The sequence below is a fragment of the Perognathus longimembris genome, chromosome 18 (genome assembly GCF_023159225.1).
Source record: "Perognathus longimembris pacificus isolate PPM17 chromosome 18, ASM2315922v1, whole genome shotgun sequence".
Lineage (NCBI taxonomy): Eukaryota > Metazoa > Chordata > Mammalia > Rodentia > Heteromyidae > Perognathus > Perognathus longimembris.
The window spans coordinates 16508379-16526477 of record NC_063178.1 but is presented as its reverse complement, the minus strand read 5'-3'; the positions used below and the strand labels follow the sequence as shown (position 1 = coordinate 16526477).

The 18099-nt window shown below is 38.0% G+C and overlaps 1 protein-coding gene across 12 annotated transcripts in view; it reads left to right on the top strand.

Annotated features, from left to right (window-relative positions):
• The window catches only part of Pard3 (par-3 family cell polarity regulator), a 553146-nt gene that overhangs the window by 301472 nt on the left and 233575 nt on the right, over positions 1-18099 (top strand). For 8 of the 12 annotated variants that reach the window (XM_048367965.1, XM_048367963.1, XM_048367960.1 and 5 more), the window contains exons 8-12: positions 3328-3453; positions 4912-5258; positions 9401-9540; positions 13072-13200; positions 15406-15444. In XM_048367965.1, coding sequence (XP_048223922.1) covers positions 3328-3453; positions 4912-5258; positions 9401-9540; positions 13072-13200; positions 15406-15444 — 781 coding nt within the window. The remainder of the gene's footprint in view (positions 1-3327; positions 3454-4911; positions 5259-9400; positions 9541-13071; positions 13201-15405; positions 15445-18099) is intronic. The other 4 variants (XM_048367966.1, XM_048367964.1, XM_048367961.1 and 1 more) reach the window with 1 other exon arrangement.

The window sequence follows — 18099 nt, the reverse complement described above, 5'->3', positions numbered from 1 at the left end:
CATTCCAGCTTTTTCAGCACTGATTTGATTTCTCATATAAATATTATCCACTCATCAGAATCCGAGATATTTCTTCCTTTTCTCTTTTTGCATTTCGTGAGAGGAGAGTCAGGGTTTTCACTGTGTAGCCCAGGCTGGCCTCAAACTTGTGATGCTCTTATCTTGCCTCCTGAGTACTGGAACTATAGCAGGCCACACCACAGTCAGCTCACCTGTCCTGACAATTTATTGGCTTGATTCCTCTAACAGAATAGTGTTCTCATGAAGATAGAAATGAACAATAGGAAAGCTAAAGGGGGTAGATTACGCATGTGATGATACTTTAATAGTGACTTAAATATTGGTGTCACATATTATAGAATTTCTTCCTCCCAAATATAAACGGAGACATTTAAATCTTTGATGTCTCTTCCCTTTTCTTTGAGATAGTTTTTTACATGTTTACTTACTTTACTTAGTTCTACTTGTGGTAGTAAGAAACAAAAAATTACCTACTTGTCTTTAACCACTGACAATTAATAGTTTTAAGAATCCAACACTAAAAGGTGCTAATCCTCAACTGGTAAATTTACAAAAGAAAATTTATGAATCACCTGTTTTTACTCTCCCTAGGATTTGATAGACTCGTTCTAGTATAATAACCTCTTTAACTGGTTTAATAATAAATAGTACAATGAATTTAATTAGCAGGTTTATAAATAGTCACAAAATAAAGAAAGTTAAACTGCAAAGTAAAAAATGAAGTAGGACTTTTACTTCAGTTTATTTCAGTTCAGTGACATCTTTAGGATAAATGATACCTTAGTGGAAATAAAAAAAGCTCATTCTGCTGACTTGAATTCTGTATTGCAAAAGCATATTGGAATTATGAGAGTTGTTTGCCTCAGCTAAACTCAATCATCTATTCATTCAGTTTCATTTATCAGATCTTACTACCAGCTAAGTGCTTGAGTGTATATTATTGAATCCCATCTTCTCCATCTTCTAGTAGCTTACAAATGCTATAGTAGAGATAAGGTGTGTATATGACAGGCAAATGAGCTAAATGGTTACAGAAAAGATACAATAATTACTGCTGAAGTTTGGAAGAGATAGCTTTTAGAGTACATTTCTACTGGAAAGCATACACAGAGTCTTGCAAGTTGTGGTTCTACTAGAAAATGTATAGAATTGATTCGGAATTATAGTGTCTTCAATTTTAATATATGAAGCATTTAAAAATTTGGTATTGGCTTTTTGAGTGGAGCCTAACTTTAAATGGAATTATAATACAGTGTTTGCCCATCAACATATAAATAATAGCAGTCACAACTAGTTATAAACACCTACATCTCAAAATAAGTGTTTATTGTTTGTCCCAGGATATATAGAAGACCCTGCCTTGAAAGTTCAGACACTTATGTTCAAACTATAAATGCTGGCAATGATGCAGGGGAGAAAGACCAATAATGGTACATTGTTGATAGGAATGTAAGTTAGTGCATCCAATATGGAGGTCAGTATGGAGATTCCTCAAACAAAAACAAAACCCAACAACAACCAAAAACCTTAAAACTACCTTGTGACCCAGAAATACTACTTTTGGGTATTTATCTAAAACATTGCAGGCCAGAATACAATAAAGTCACTTGTATATCCATGCTTATTGGAGACTCTTCACAGTAGCCAAGTTAGGGAAACAGCCTGGAAGCTATAACAAGCAATGAACAGATCAAGAGACTCTCTCTCTCTCTCTCTCTCTCTCTCTCTCTCTCTCTCTCTCTCTCTCTCTCTCCCCACACACACACTCACACACAATACAATTTTATTCATCTATTAGGGATAATAATATTATGTCATTTGCTTGGAAATGGATGGACCTGGAAAACATCATAATTAAATGAAGTAATAAGCCAGGCTTAGAAAGTCAAAGGGTGCATGTTTTCTCTTATGTGGATGTTAGATCTAAAATGTAAACATAATGAAAATAAATACAAAGCCAACTAACTAAGGGATAGTATAGGGGCTGGGAATGTGGCTTAGTGGTAGAGTGCTTGCCCAGGGCATGAAGCCCTGGGTTCGATTCCTCAGCACCACATACACAGAAAAAGCCAGAAGTGGCGCTGTGGCTCAAGTGGTAGAGTGCTAGCCTTCAGCAAAAAGAAGCTCAGGGACATTGACCAGGCCCCGAGTTCAAGCCCCAGGACAGGCAAAAGCAAAACAAATAAAGGGATAGTATACACAGGAGTGAGATTCCATGGTGTAACCCTTTGGAGAATGAACAGATGGTTTAACAAAGTGAATAGCAGAAAGCTGACGCAGGTCTTGTTAGAGAGATTGAGGCTCACAGCGTGGGACTGGATGAGTGGAAGGAGGAATGGTTGACAAATAAAGTCCTAATGCCCAAAGTACATTCACGAAAATACAACTTGGAAACTTGAGGCGAGTGATAGGAAGGATGGAGGAAGAAAGATCAAGGAGAAGACTCAGCTCAAGATGCAGTGCACCCATAAACGGACATGCCAAATCCAAACACTGTGGTACAACTATTTGAAGATAGTTTTTTACAAAGGAAAGACGTGTTCTAGATAAACCACATTAGTATTTCTTGTTTTCTAAAAAGCTTATTCAGGCTTCTGCTTTAATGTTTAGCGTGAGTAATCTTTAGCTTACATGTCTAAGAGGTGAATTGTAAGTGGCATGATTTGAACTGGCGTTACCCTATTTTCCTTCAAATTCAACCGGTAGCAAATTACTTCCCTTAGTTAAGCGTCCTAACAAGTGTTAACCTTCCCAACCCTCCCTACAGTGAGGCGAGCCTTTCTTGTTGCCTTTCTATACAGAAAGCCATAGATTGTCATTAGCAGCACACCAAGCAAGACAGCCAGAGTCACTCACAGACCTGCTTCTCCGTGTCCACACTGTGATACCCACGGAGCCAGGAGGCAGGCTGTACTTGAAGGGTTAAAAAATTAGGTTATGTTAGCCATGGGGAGGGGATTCACGTTGCCTTTCTGTGCATGTTTACACATATATTCTACTCAGTCCCACTCTTAGGACTTCTTCACAGCCTTGTCAAACAAGGAGGGTAGTATACAGTTCGCTTCCGAGATGTCATACTGACAAGCTAGAAAATAATGCCTTACACGGACTGAGAGTATCCGTTCCTACATATCATTCAGATTGTTGTGAATTTCTCCTAGTGTTATTTAGAAACATACTAATTAGGATATAATGTATCCTCTAACAAAGGAGTCTTTAAAAATCCAATGCTGACATTAAAGCAATAGGGCATTGTGCTTGGAAGAAATACTGCGTGTTTAACCATGTGCATTCTTAATATTCCAGAACCCTGGGGTTATTAGTAAAGCGGCTGGAGAAAGGTGGTAAAGCTGAACAAGAGAACCTTTTTCATGAGAATGATTGCATTGTCAGGATTAATGACGGCGACCTTCGGAATCGAAGGTTTGAACAGTAAGTATGAGAGGCTGGGCCGCGGGCCTCCTTGCTTCAGGCCGCCGAGGGCCGTCAGCCGCCCTGCTCTGAATCCTGGTACCAGAGAGGAGTGCTGCATGCCATTATCTAGCTTTTAAAATTTTAATCCACCTCAAGCTAATTACTACCATTAGACTATATTTCAGAATGCCATCTGACCAGTAGAGTGCTTTTTGAAATACTAAGGGCCCCAATTAGGCTTTACCATTCTGCTGGTTTCTCACCTTTGCAAAAGTTCACAACGGTGCTCAGTGGTATTAGACTGAGACTCACATTTCCATCCAACGTCCCTGCATGTAATGTCTCGGGGTGCATGAGTAAATAGAGCTCCCCTATGCCACGCTACTGGCTCTTACTCAGGTTTGTAACCTTTTGACGAAGCTCTATTCGTTTTTGTAAGTGGCCATTCCTATTAAACAAGTAAGGGAGAGCTGACTGGAAAGTGGTCATCTGTGAGAGCTGACGGGGAACCGTGGGTCGAGGCCCTTCCTCGACTAGCGATGGCGCAGCCCTAGTCCACTCCGCTGGGAACATTTGGCACGAGTGTGTTGGTGTCCTGTCCTGCCGGGCTGCAGGATTTTCTTCACGCAAAGCATGTGCTCTACCCCAGAGCTATACACCCCCTCCCCCCACTCCGAGGTGTTTTCAGTGGGTTGTTTTTGTTTGGCCTGTGGAGATTCATGTTTCTGGGACTTTTAAAGCAATCGTGCCAGCAATGGGGCTTGAACTCAAGGCCTAGATGCTGTCCTTTAGTTTTGTTTTGTTTTTTTACTCAAGGCTGGCACTTTACAACTTGAGTCAGGTGTCCACTGTGAACATTTTGTTAGTTAATTGGGGTGTCTCATGGACGTCCTGCTCAGGCTGGCCTCGAACCACAGTTCTCAGATCCCCACCACCCTATTAGGTAGGAGGCCAGGCATGAGCTACCAATCAGTGCTGTTTTTCTGTGGGATTTTTTTACATTAATTTTGGTGGTAAGTAATGAATAGTTAATTGCTCCTTATAGCTTCCTAAGTATACAGATAGTTGTTACTTTGAAAACTCAAATGGTTCCTTTGCAAGGAATTAGTTTATGATTTTTACAAGTTTTATAGAATAATTTTGTGAGAGAAAAGGAGGCTGTGTTTGATTTTGTTAATATCAGCATTAGAATATGCTTGTAGTTAGAAATCTTAATGTAAAATCGAGGGCACACTATTTTGTTGTCATAGACGGGTCTACCATTTTTATTTAGAGAATGAGAGATTTATCCTTGGAGAAGGAGCTCTGCTCCGATCGGAGCTTGCAAACTTAATAAATGGGTTATCAGAATTTTGCTCTTGAGTTTCAACAGTCTGTCAGTTCTCACTGCTTAATTAGTATACTTAATTAAGCTCGTGATGTCTCCTCGTCTGCCAGTCTTCATTCGCTAATCTTCCCTTTTCCCCCCCCACCCAGAGCACAGCATATGTTCCGCCAAGCCATGCGTGCTCCCGTCATTTGGTTCCATGTGGTCCCCGCCGCCTGTAAAGAGCAGTACGAGCAGCTCTCCCGGAGCGAGCGGGGCAGCCCCTACTGCAGCCGCTCCAGCCCGGACAGCCAGTATGCAGAGCCCAGGGCCGGGCCGCCCCGGGCACCCAGGCTGAGCCACCCACCCGAGCACCCAGCCCACGGGGCTCACCCTCCTCCTGCCAGGCCGCCCTCCGTGCCAGCCGGGGCCCCGCAGAACCTGGGCAGCGCCGGCGCCGGCGGCGGCTACAACACAAAGAAAGTGGGCAGGCGGCTCCACATCCAGCTGAAGAAAGGTACCACCGCCCTCTCGGTCTGTTGGATGCCATTGCTTTTCCCTTCCCCAGATCACATAAATTTATATAGAAGACCAAGGGTATACAAATAAAAAACAGTGACAACAGAGAATAAACCAAAGGAGAAAAAAGAAAGAGAAAATAACTGAAAACAGTACACTAAAAAACTACTCTTGTTCTCATTTCTTGGAGTTCATTTCGATAAGCGTCATTCTTTTTGATCCTCTCCTAAGAATATCCCCCTTTGTTCTCAGTGTGCATTTGTTTAGAGTGCTGTTTAATTAATCATATCCAAGTGTAATTAATTGTCTTCTACTATCCATTGGATTAATTTGTAGAAGTATAGATGTATTCTAATTATTACAAATGAGGGAAGCCATGCTTCCTATATTTCGTTGGGTCTGGCTGACTTGGCTTAATATTGTTTTTTGTTTTTTCCCCCAAGTCTTTCCATTTCCTTATGAATAGAGAAATGCCAGTCTTTCAGATGGAAGCATAGAATATATTGTTTGTATATACCACATTTTCTTGATCCATTCATCCACCGAGAGACATTGGGTTGATTCCATATCTTAGCTATAGTAAACAACATTGCCAGCCATAAAAGAATGCAACACTGATATTCTACCACACCTCGTTAGAATGGCTTTTATCAAGAAAACTAATAATAACGGATGCTGGCAAAGATGTGGCCAAAAGGGAATGCTACTACACTGTTGGTGGGAATGTTAAACTTGTTCAACCACTCTGGGAAGCAGTGTAGAGGTTCCTCAAAAGACTAAACATAAAGCTCCCCTATGACCCAGCAGTCCCACTCCTAGATATTTACCCATATGACCACAAACCAGCTCACAGTAAAGCCACCAGTACAACCACATCCATTGCAGCAAGACTTACTGGTTTTCAAGCTCCATCTACTTGCTCGACATAACCAGGAGGTAACAGCTTGTCTCTGTGCCTTGCAAATACAAGAGGTATGTCACCTGAAAAGTGTTCTGCCTCTGTCCATTCCCAAAAGAGAAGAAGATCAGATCCTTCTCTTTTTTCTCTACTTGAAGACTCTATTTCATGATCAATATATAGATAGATATATTTCAAGAACCCCAAATATTATTGTGTAAAAACTAAAATTAGAATCTCGACACAAAGGTATCATATTTTGCTTGACCATTGTCCTAATATTACTTCAAAACTACTGTTTTCCTTTTATACCAAAGGAAGGTTTTAATTATATAGTTTTCCCTGAAACTTTTTGCCCAAGGATAGCACTCTCCCACTTAAGTCACAGTACTTACTACTTCTGGCTTGTGTGTGTGATTAATTCCAGATGAGTCTCATTGACTTTCCTGCTAGGGTTCGCTTCAAACTGCAATCTTCACATCTCAGCCTCCTGTGTAGCTAGGATTGCAGGCATGAGCCATTGGTGCCCTGGCTTAATGTGAACTTTTTTAAATGAAGTGAAAATTTGCTTGCCATTAAAAAAAAAATCATTCTTTTTAATGCTAGAATTAGTAGTATTATTTTAATAGCATTTAGAGATGTATAATTGAATTTATACAAGGTAATTTGAAAAGACTATACTTAATCAATGTAAGAAAATTGGAAACAATGATTTTCTTTTAAATATCTTTCTGATCTTGAATAATTTAAATGTTATAAGTCCCCATAGCCTCTCACTCCCTTCCCCCTTACCCTCTTTCCCTCCCTCCTTCCGTGTGTGTGTGTGTGTGTGTGTGTGTGTGTGTGTGTGTGTGTGTGTGTGTGTGAATTCAGGGCCATGTGCCCTTGCTTAGCTTTTTCTCCTAAGTTGATGCTCTGTCTTGAGCCACACCTCCACTTCTGAATTTACACTGGTTAATTGGAGCTCAGAGTCTGAAGAGACTTTTCTGCCTGGGCTGATTTTGAACTCAAACGTTTAGATATCAGCCTTCTGAGTAGCTAGAATTTCAGGTGTAAGCCACCGGTGCCCAAGTCATGGATGTATCTTAATTAATATTTGCTAAGAGTGAAATGTATAATGAAAAGCACATTCTGTCTGTGCATGCTGCCAGTACTTACAAACATTTTATAGAAACATAAGTTATATGTACTATAATTAACTCAGCAGAAGAATGTTGACTGTTTTTGTTTAGGACTTAATATGGATATCTTTGTATGAGAATTAAATAGATTTCATTATAGCTAGCCCATAATGTTTTTTCCAATTATTGAAACACTTAAGATTTTTAATGAAGTACATTAATAACTACCTTAGTATTAACTCCAAATTCAGCTCAAAGTAACATGCTTTGGAATGACATCAATTATTTAAACTTCTAGTGCCTTTTAGTGCGAAGCCTTCAGGATAACGACTCGTTGGCATATTTTTGGAAGTCTGTCATATAATATGACAAAATAGGATAGCCTCAATGTTCCTGTTCACATAATTAAGATTTCTTAATATTTACTGCCATTTTGGAATTTTGAAACACCCTGCTCTTTGGTAGAAATTAGCTTTTTAATAAAGTCAGAGGAGAAGGTCAGTAATCTATTTCAGTCAGAGCAAAATGTTTTGTTGGCTTTGCTAAATGAAAATTGATATCTATTTATCTTTCTTTTAAAGGTCATTGCTTGAACTTTCAGCTTACAGATGTAGGGGTTATTGCTGATATTTTAATAGAATTGAGGTTCATATAACAGTCAGTCTTTGTATTCCCTACAAATTAATATTGCAAAAGAATAATTTAGAGTTCATTCTTAATAAATGTTATTGCAAGTCATTAGAGTTCTTTGAAAGCACAGAGACATATGGAAAAGTCCCAGAAGTATAATTAGGAAAATTTCATATAGACAATATGCCATTCGAGTTTTCAACCTGGAAGATTGAAGAAATTCACAGTCCAAGCACATCTAAGTGATTTTAGACTAGAAATAAATGAGTGTTTGCTCTGAACTTGGAAATTTTTATGTGGATTTTGTTGTAAGCATTTGAGAATTCGTTTCTGTTTTCTGTTACTTCAACTCATACTTCATTCACCTATAATTTTCCGCATACTATTTTAACAATTTACATAGTTTTACAGTGAATATAACATCAAATTATACACACTTATAAATTTTTGCTCCTTACAGATTTCTATTGACAAAATGTTTTCCTAATTTCTAGCCGAAACAGAACCTAATATGTTAAGAAGCCACGTTTTGTTGTTGTTTTGCTTTGTTTTTAACAAAGCTTAGTTAGAGATTACTCATTATTAGAAGTGTTATGAGAATTCTGTGATTCATTAGAAATTTACTATTATCTTCACTTTTTTTCCCCTTATCACATTTTGGCTTATTACATGTTGGCTCTACTGACATTTAACCCCTTTTCTACACTGTCTTGAGTTTAGAAGATTGCTTGTCAAGAAATCTGTCAAAGAACTAAGAATTTAAATTATGAAAAGCAAGAGAGTAATTTACAAATGCCTCATTAATTTCAGTACCTTTAAACACAATAATGTGATTCTCAGATTGGGTAGCCCTGGTCAGAAATGAAGTTTTCACCGAGTAATTTGCTTTTCTTTTCAGGGATGGGGAATATGTAATGAGATACAGGTTAATTAGAAAAGAATTTGAAAAAGATGCTATGGTTTGGGCTTTCAGCAAGTTGCTATAATTTTGGTTTTGTTGAGGTCTGCTACTTCTAAGATATTACTTATTTTGCTGTTTTCATTTCTCTGGATATTTTCTTTTCTCTGCCATCTTCTCTTCAAGTCTAAATATCACTTGTATGATAACTTGCTTTTGTGGTATTAAGAAATGTAAGAGGAATATTTTTCCTTTCTTTGAGTAGGAAAATTAAGTTCATTTCATACTCAAAGAAATAATTGATTTAAAATTTTGGCATATATATATATATATATATATATATATATATATATATATATATATACTGTCTTTCAGAAGAGTGGCTTTTGATAGATAAACCCTGTGAACCTTTTATAGTTTGTTCTCTTTTGAAAAGTGTGTTGCAACTTTTAAAGTATTAGAGGAAAGAGAGACCGTTGTTAACTTTACAAAACGTGAAGTTCAGGTAGAGACTAACAGCAGATCCCTTTGGTGATGCAGTACAGTATCAAGATGCCGTTCTGTCTAATGACTTTCCTCTGCTGCGTATGCAGGAACGGAAGGCTTGGGATTTAGCATCACCTCACGAGATGTGACCATAGGTGGCTCCGCCCCAATTTATGTGAAGAACATCCTCCCTCGGGGGGCTGCCATCCAAGATGGCAGACTGAAAGCAGGAGACCGGCTGATAGAGGTGAGTGCCTTCTGCTGGTCGCCCAGTTCCCTCTCAGCGAGTCCTTGCTTAACACTGTGTGTCAAGGCGGAGATTATATACTTCAGCAGAGTTCTGCATCACAAAGCAGTGTATCTGTGTTCTATTTTCCATTTTCCCGTATTGTCTAATGAGAAGATTCATTTTAATGCAGATTACTTACAAAGTTTCATTTACTCAGAGACATTTGGTTTATGAGATAAGGTAACATTTTGTCATTATAAATATAATGTGGATAAGTATTGGGTGGATAGGGGTATATTGCTAGATGTTATATTTATGTCTGGCAATATAAAAAACCTATCTAATTTGTAATCAGAACAGAGACAAATGAAGCAAATAAAGACATTATGTCTTAAAAAGTTTGATATGGCACCATGTAGAATGAATTGAGACAAAAGTTAGGAAAAGTTAAGCAGATTTTGAAGAATTTCTGTTTGTATTTCATGATTTTTTTTGGGGGGGGGGGCGGATTGGTCATCATTGTTCAGTGATGTTTGAGACCATTATAGAAATACATATGTATACCTAGTTTCTTTTTTCTTTTGGCCAGTCCTGGGCCTTGGACTCAGGGCCTGAGCACTGTCCCTGGCTTCTTCCCGCTCAAGGCTAGCACTCTGCCACCTGAGCCACAGCTCCCCTGCTGGCCGCTTTCCATATATGTGGTGCTGGGGAATCGAACTGAGAGCTTCAGGTGTAGGAGGCAAGCCCTCTTGCCACTAGGCCATATTCCCAGCCCCCACCTAAGTTCTATTTGTGAGAAGATCTGATCTGTGTACAGAGAAGAAAGGAAGTCAGAACTATTACACTTCATTAGTTTTTTTTCGTAATGTTTTCTTCAGAAAATATGCTCTGTTTTTGTGCTTGTGGGGGTAGAACCTAGGTCTTCATGCATATTAGGCAATTGCTTTATTCCTGAGCCGCATTCCCAGCCTCTCCTTGCCAACGTCCTTATTTAGGAGCTGCTGTGTTTCTTTAGCAACTTTTCGTAAAAACTGATGTGAAATTAAAGGTTTACCACTATGCCCATTTACCTGTAGTTTTCAAAAACACTCTCACACCATTGAATTCTCCAGAATATTTCTGTGAATTAAAGGAAATAAAGAGAAGTAACTCCTCCCCCCCCACCCCCCGTCTGTATCTGGGGCTCTGATTCTTTAAATTTTATGACCTTCCTGTGCATGTATCAGCACCTTTTAAAGGGCATTAATTTTAGTCTTAAGTCTGTAGTCATGACATCCTGTATTTAGTAAGTCTTAGCTGGTACTTGAATATAGTCTTCCTAGCTTCTGAAGAATAATTTCTTAAAACATTGTTTAACTTTATGTTAGTACTGATTGAGCTTGATACATTGTCTAGCACCTGCCAGGCAAATGTCCACATGCCAGGCAAATGTCCCGCTGTGTCCTTTCTACTGCTTGCCTGTCCTGCTCCTCCTCCCCTCCCCTCCCCTCCCCTCCCCTCCCCTCCCCTCCCCTCCCCTCCCCTCCTTCCTTCCTTTCTTTTTTGCTCAAGGCTAGCACTCTACCATTTGAGCCACAGCACCACTTCAGGCTTTTTCTGTGTATGTGGTGCTCAGGAATCGAACCTAGGGCTTCATGCATGGTAGGCAAGCACTCCACCACTAGGCCACATTCCCAGCCCCTTCCTCTCTTCTAAAGACCATCACTGTGATTTTACATCTCTCTTTCGCCACATAATTACTTTAATTTCAACATATCACAAATATTTTTTAATTTATTTGTTTATTAATTGAACACAATTTTTTTTGACAAGGTGTTGTGCAAAAAGGGTACAGTTACATAGTAGGGCAGTGTGTACATTTCTTGTGATATCTTACGTCCTGTTTTTCTATCTCTTCTCTAGGTCAGGTAGACATATATACAATATACAATGTATCAAGAACATATACAGTAGCCACGTGGCCACGCCCAAGAAAGTTCGCCTAGGGCTTCAAATGTAATGTTGATATTAGACCATATGTTGACAGTAGTCTTATATGAACGCATATACCTAGCTTTTGAGCTATTGTGTTCCCCTGAGAGGTCAATTTTTGACCTTTTCAACACATCACAAAGATTTTTGAGCGGAGCGAATGCCCTGCAACTTGTTAGTTCAGTCAGTCTGTAGTTCTCACGTTTGTTTTAAGTGCAGATTTTTAATTTTGTGTGTTTTAAATGAACTGTTCTAATATCTGTAGTTACATTTATGTAATATTCACAGTTGAGTGGAGGTTGTTGCTGGGTATGTGGATATTTCAATCATGTACAGAAAAAAAATTAAGAAGTATCCAGCTTGTTTTTCCTTTATAAACCTAGGATATAGCATGTGGAATTATGTAAGCTCATTTTTAACCAAAAATCCAGAGTTCTAAATCATATTTTAAGTACATGAAACTTTGATATTACAAATTAAAACTATTTGCCTTGGATAATGTATCATTTTCCTCTAGAAAGAATAATAATGGGATTCTTTTTTTTTTTTTTAAAGGAAACTTACTTTCTTATGCGTTTAACAGAAGTTAAATGTATAGGGCTTTCTGAAACTGATGGTACACTTCCCATGGGATAAAAACAATAAGATTCCTAAGAACTGGTTATTCTGAAACTCTTGTTCCTGCTAGAATACTCTTATAACACTGAAAGAACTTGAAAATGAGCAAGTGCAATGGTTCATGCCTATAGTCTCTCCTACGTGAAAGGTAAAGACAGGAGGATGGAGAGGCCAGCCTTGACCAATACAAGCTGTGTATGGTGGTGCGTGAGTGTAATCAAGCTACGGGGAGGCAAAGCGGGCCATTGTGCTCTAAGGCCAGCAAAGCACAAATATGCAACTCTTACCTCAAAAGAAATTCAGCAAAATAAAGGACTAGTGGCACGGCTCAAGCGGTAGAACACTTGCCTGCAAGCCACGGGGTTCTGCATTAAGCCTCAGTGCTGTTTAAAAGTCAAAAGAAAACAAAAAACCCTGAGATAAATTATTACTTCCTCTCCCAAACTGTTACTATTCTGTCATGATTTTTCTGTAATATTTAGTGTTTACCTTTTAGGAGGGCAAATTTACTTCATAATTGCTCATAAAACTGCCATTAAATCTTTAATCATTTATACCAAAATATTGCTGGTATAGTTTTACTACTTTTTAAGAATTAATACCTCTTTCCTTATTTTGCCTTGAAAAAAATCTGCAGTACCCCGGCAGCTAAATCACTTCAGTTCAAAGTTAGCAAATTTTGCTTGAACTCGATACTTTAGCGCTATCTGTTCTTATGAGTTAAATCCTGGGTGGTTGTAGGTGCTGGTTTATTGATGAAGACTCAAATATTTATTACTTCCTAGCTTACTTCAAGATAGCTAGTCTAAGTTTCTTTGTTGTAATTAGCCGTAGAAGCTTAATGGTTACCAGGGTATGCCTGAACTCCGTATGGAATGAGTTACCTTTCACATTGGGTATGGTGTCTTCTCTTACCTCTGTGTGCAGAATGGCAGCTTGAAAATACTTTATTTGTTTTAGGTGAATGGAGTTGACTTAGCTGGCAGATCTCAAGAAGAAGTTGTCTCCCTGCTTAGAAGCACCAAGATGGAAGGAACCGTGAGCCTTCTGATCTTTCGACAGGAGGACGCCTTCCACCCAAGGGAACTGGTGTGTAAATTCAGAGAGGGAAGGATTCTCAGCCCTGTGACACAGCCAGGGATCTGGGTTAGCTACTTGGTGGGGAATGTTTATTGAGACCTTCTCTAAGGAGTTTCTGTATTTTACATTTCTTTCAGCCCTCACCCAGTACAAATATTTTAGAAATGCATATGTTTTGTAATTAATGTAGAGACATGTAATAATCAGGGTGCAGGGATAGTTTCTAGATAATGAGGTGCTTATCAGTGTACATAGCTGTCAGGCCAAATGGTATGGTTGAAATCTTGCCATCTTTCCATCTACATATGGCCAAGTTCCACATCTCATAGTTTCATAGTAAATGTCACTTAAGCCAAAGATGCTTGCTTACTGTTGTATAAAAAGGAATGCCTCTAAAAAATACTGTTACTGAAAATAAAAAAGCCTCATGGCTACTGCTAGAAGTCATGACACAAAGAAATGAATGAAGTGGTTCCAGCTAATCGACTTTGCTTTCTGTGCTTAGTACATCTCATTGTGTGGTATTGGTGGCAATGGAAAAAAAGCATATACTATCTCGTCCTAAATATTTTTCTGCAAAAAGTGCTGGATTTCCTTTATATACAAAAATGACATGATTGAATGAATCACCTTCATCTTTTGCTACAGTGAAAACATTATTTACAAGTGGTATTTTAAATATTTCAAAACCTATTCAGCTAGAGCTATCTTAGGAGTATTGGATATCTCTTTTAACTAGCTTTCAGCTTTCTCTAAATAGCAGTTGATCTGTGTAAACTAGAGTAAGTGGCACGGTTTTAGGAAAGCACTTCCCAAATTATAACCTAATCCTCTTAGGTTTTAACTTTAAGTATGGATGTCTCATGGGTGATACAAAATAATGTAAAATAATATACTTTCTTTTGTATGAATTACATTTATTTGTATAAATATTTCTTACAAATAAATGTAAGTTTCAGTCAGGAATCCCCTGTCCCTTAGTTACACACAGAAATCTTTATGTGCTTTTATGGAAATTTCAGGCTGGGTTAAATTTGAGAATTAAGCACTTTTGTTTTAGGTTGATTTTGAATAAATTATGAAAACTTCTTTATATTTAAAAATGTTTAATGCATCGTTCTCAATTTTAATTCTGTTTTCCATTTTCCCCCCACTGCTATCCAATTTTGTGCTTAAAATGCCACCTGATCCTAAATCTGGAGATGTCTCTATTAAATTGTAAATGAGCACTTACCCAGCCACCACCAGGCTTTCCATGGGGGTTGAAGAAGCGTTCATCTTGGGTGGATCCCAGCCGTGCTGGTTAGCATCATTCGATTGCCAAACTTAGACATTGCTCTTCAACAGCTTTCCCAGAGCCCGTGCCAGCACAAAGCCAGCCCAAGGTTGCTCAGGTTCTGCTCCAAGTTTGATCTTCCAGGCTTCTGTTTTTCCCGTCTGCTGCCTCTTTCTTTCCTTTCTTTTCTTGGTTATTTAATTTATTGCTTGTGAGCTTTTCATTAAGGAATGAGCCAGTAGGCTGTCAGTCTATTATGCCCATTGCAGCTGCTTTTCAAGATTTAAAAGAATACAATTCTGAAAACTTGAAGAGGACTTTAAGAAATGATCTTCAAATCCAGCTAATGCAACTCCCTTTCCTCTGTTTGAGGTGCCCCTGTTTCAGTTCTGTAGCTTTTAATCTAGATGCTTTTATCAATGTGCCTTGAAAAACTCGTCAACCTAAGTGCCAACCTTGAAAGTAGTCTATAGTATGTTAAAAAAATGAATCACATTCCGGGTGTAATATGTTAAAGAAATCTTGTGGTTGAGACTGTGGTGCAGATTTTTATCTGTCTAGCTATCAGATGACCCTGTGTCTTAAAACTGAGATCTGGTTGGGAAAATTAAAAACAAAATTAGAAACAGTACCATGATTAGGAAATCAGTTTAGTGAGACTTGTTTTCCTGCACATAATAAATTCATGATCTATTGGGAAAGAACAAGTGAATTTTATGTCCAAAAAGAAAAAATCTGGAATCCCATGTGAATACCACGCACATCCGTGGAAACTTGGAAAGCAGAGTGATAAACCAGCCATCAAATAATCAATCGCCCTTTATATATATTTTGTGGATTTTACAACAAAATCTCCTTTAAAAGAAAAGCATTGTGTCCCCATGTGTTGACGATGGCTTTGGTCAGTCTGTATTTATGTTTTTCTTCAATTCTTCTAGAGTGCAGAGCCAAGCCAGATGCAGGTTCCAAAAGAAACGGTAAGAACTTTCATCTTTTGCAGGATGTAGACATGTTGGAACAATAAATAAAATGAAATTCTTACTAATTAATTATGAAGTTACTTGTCCTCCCTTTCTGCCAAAGTGGTCTTGTTTTTAAAATGACGTGTGGTTGCTACCCCCAATGCACTGTTTTGTGATTACTTTGAATCAAGCAGGCATAAACAGAGAGATTGAGTCATTCATATCATTCATTTGAGGGACCAAAACTTGGTCAGGTGGTAGTAGTTTGACACATGCAAAGTATGTCCTTGTGAAATGCTATGCTTTGCTATAAAATTTAGGGGGACCTTAAAATAGCTTGGTAAACCGTACAATAAAATGTGGTGTAGAAAGGAAAGACAAAAACTATCTATCAGTTGTTACGGTAAAGATTGCTGTCACAATAACCATAAAGGGGATAATTTCTCTTAATAAAAACTAAATGCTCTCAATTCAGATTAAAATGCAGACAGGCTTCTGTTGGGTTGGGAAGATGTATCTTATTCAGCCTGAAAGTATAGAATCAGCCGGGTTCCACCAGGCAGAGCTAACACAATGGAAGCAAGGATTGCCTCCTCCGTCTGCGATGATATGACACATGAGACTGAAAGAGGCGTTTTATAGTGACACTTAATATTACCTGCTAGAAATTCTAACCGTCAAGATCTTTTGTATATCAAACCACGCAACATAAAGACCCATCCTTCTTAACTGTTCTGAATAGAGGGGAAATGTAACAAAATTTTACCCACAGTGGGTAATGTTAGCTCATATCTTTCTCAAAGATGTCGTATTAAGGAAACAGAAAGTAAGAGTATAAAGGCTTGGATAATATAATTAACAGGTTTGATTTTCTATATAGATTTATAAATAGGTGACTTTGAACTGGTAAACAGAATGCTATTTTCAAATATCGCATCATTCTAAAATTGGATTGTAAGTCAGACCTCAGAGGAAGATCTGTTAAAAAAAATAACAACCAAAAACATTGCGGCTATTATATATTAAGAAATGTGATTAACAAAATGTATAACCTTGAAGTTTTGTTTGTAAAACAAATAGAGAAGTGCTATCTAATGAAATCCACAGTGTTATATACATGCTGAGGATATAGATTTGGAGGAGAGTAGCAGATGAATTCTAAATGGAGTGTAAGAGCCACTTACATTACTAGAAAAGACGGTGACAGTGGCAGAGTATGGTATAGAAGTATAACACTTCAATGACATGGTACTGCAACAGAGTATGGAGTAGAGGCACAACGCTTAAACAGGCATGGTAATGCAACAGAGTATTCAAGTAGCCATCATTTAAACAGGTTAGTGATTCTGACACCAGGTATGGTGTGTATACGTGAGCATGCATATTAAAGATGGTGGTGAAGTATGGACTAGTTAATATTTATAACCACTGATGGCTCAGTTTTAAAATTATTTACTTATTTTCTCAATTCTGGGTATTGAACTTAGAACTACACACATAATAGAGTGTACACTCTATATACCAGTAAAGCGTTCTTTGGTAAAGTGCCATTTCTTTGTGGTTTAGAATTTTAATAGCATAGAATATTTTGGAAAACAGAATGGCTTCACACATAAACTATATCCTTTAAGATCTAAAATAGTCTGATATAGGAAATGATGATATCAGGAAACTGATAATTTGCAATTATGTTTCAACCATTAAAGAGAAGTGGATTTAAGTGTTAGGATTTGTTAAGAAATGCTAGAGCCATTCAAACTTAGAATCCTGTGTGTTCATGGTAGCTTGTTAGAGCAACTGACAGTCCCCATTGGAAGGAGGCAGATTATTCACTCCTGTGTATCAAACTTTTGATTGTAAATGGTTATATTACCTAATTAAAGTTTCTCTAAACTAAAACCTTGTTCTCAAACAATTTTTTTAATTTATGTGTCCTTTGACATCTATATTTCTTTTGTGTTGTGTTATTCAGTAACATTTCGGATTGTGAAAGGCTCAAAAGTTTTTATTGACAAACTGGTAGAGCAGAGTCTCTTTCCTCATACCTTTAAAATTTTTTTAAATTCCATTAATGTCAGGGCTGGGAATATGGCCTAGTGGCAAGAGTGCTTGCCGCGTATACATGAAGCCCTGGGTTCGAGTCCTCAGCACCACATATATAGAAAACAGAAGTTGCACTGTGGCTCAAGTGGCAGAGTGCTAGCCTTGAGCAAAAAGAAGCCAGGGACAGTGCTCAGGCCCTGAGTCCAAGCCCAAGACTGGAAAAGAAAAGAAAAGAAAAGAAAATTCCATTAATGTTAATGGAATGACATTGAATTGCTGATAGCCCATAATAGTTTTTCTGAAAAAAAATCTTCACAGACTATCAGAGTATTGCAGGAGCATCTTAAAGAAGAGTACTGGATTTAGTAGCCGCAGTGACAGTTGTCTGATGCTAGGTTGGCTGTGCCATAGAGTACTCATTCTTGGTTTGTTGACATTACTTAGCAATTTACTGGACAAAGGTCAGACTTTTTTTTTTATAAAGCTGGCATGAATAATATCTGTACAATTTAGGAGTTTCAATAACTGCTCACACACAAATTTATTTAAAATGCAATAGACAATTACGAGTTAGAATTAGACGATTCTAGTGCTTTGTTAATACAGCTGTGATTTATACAGAACACA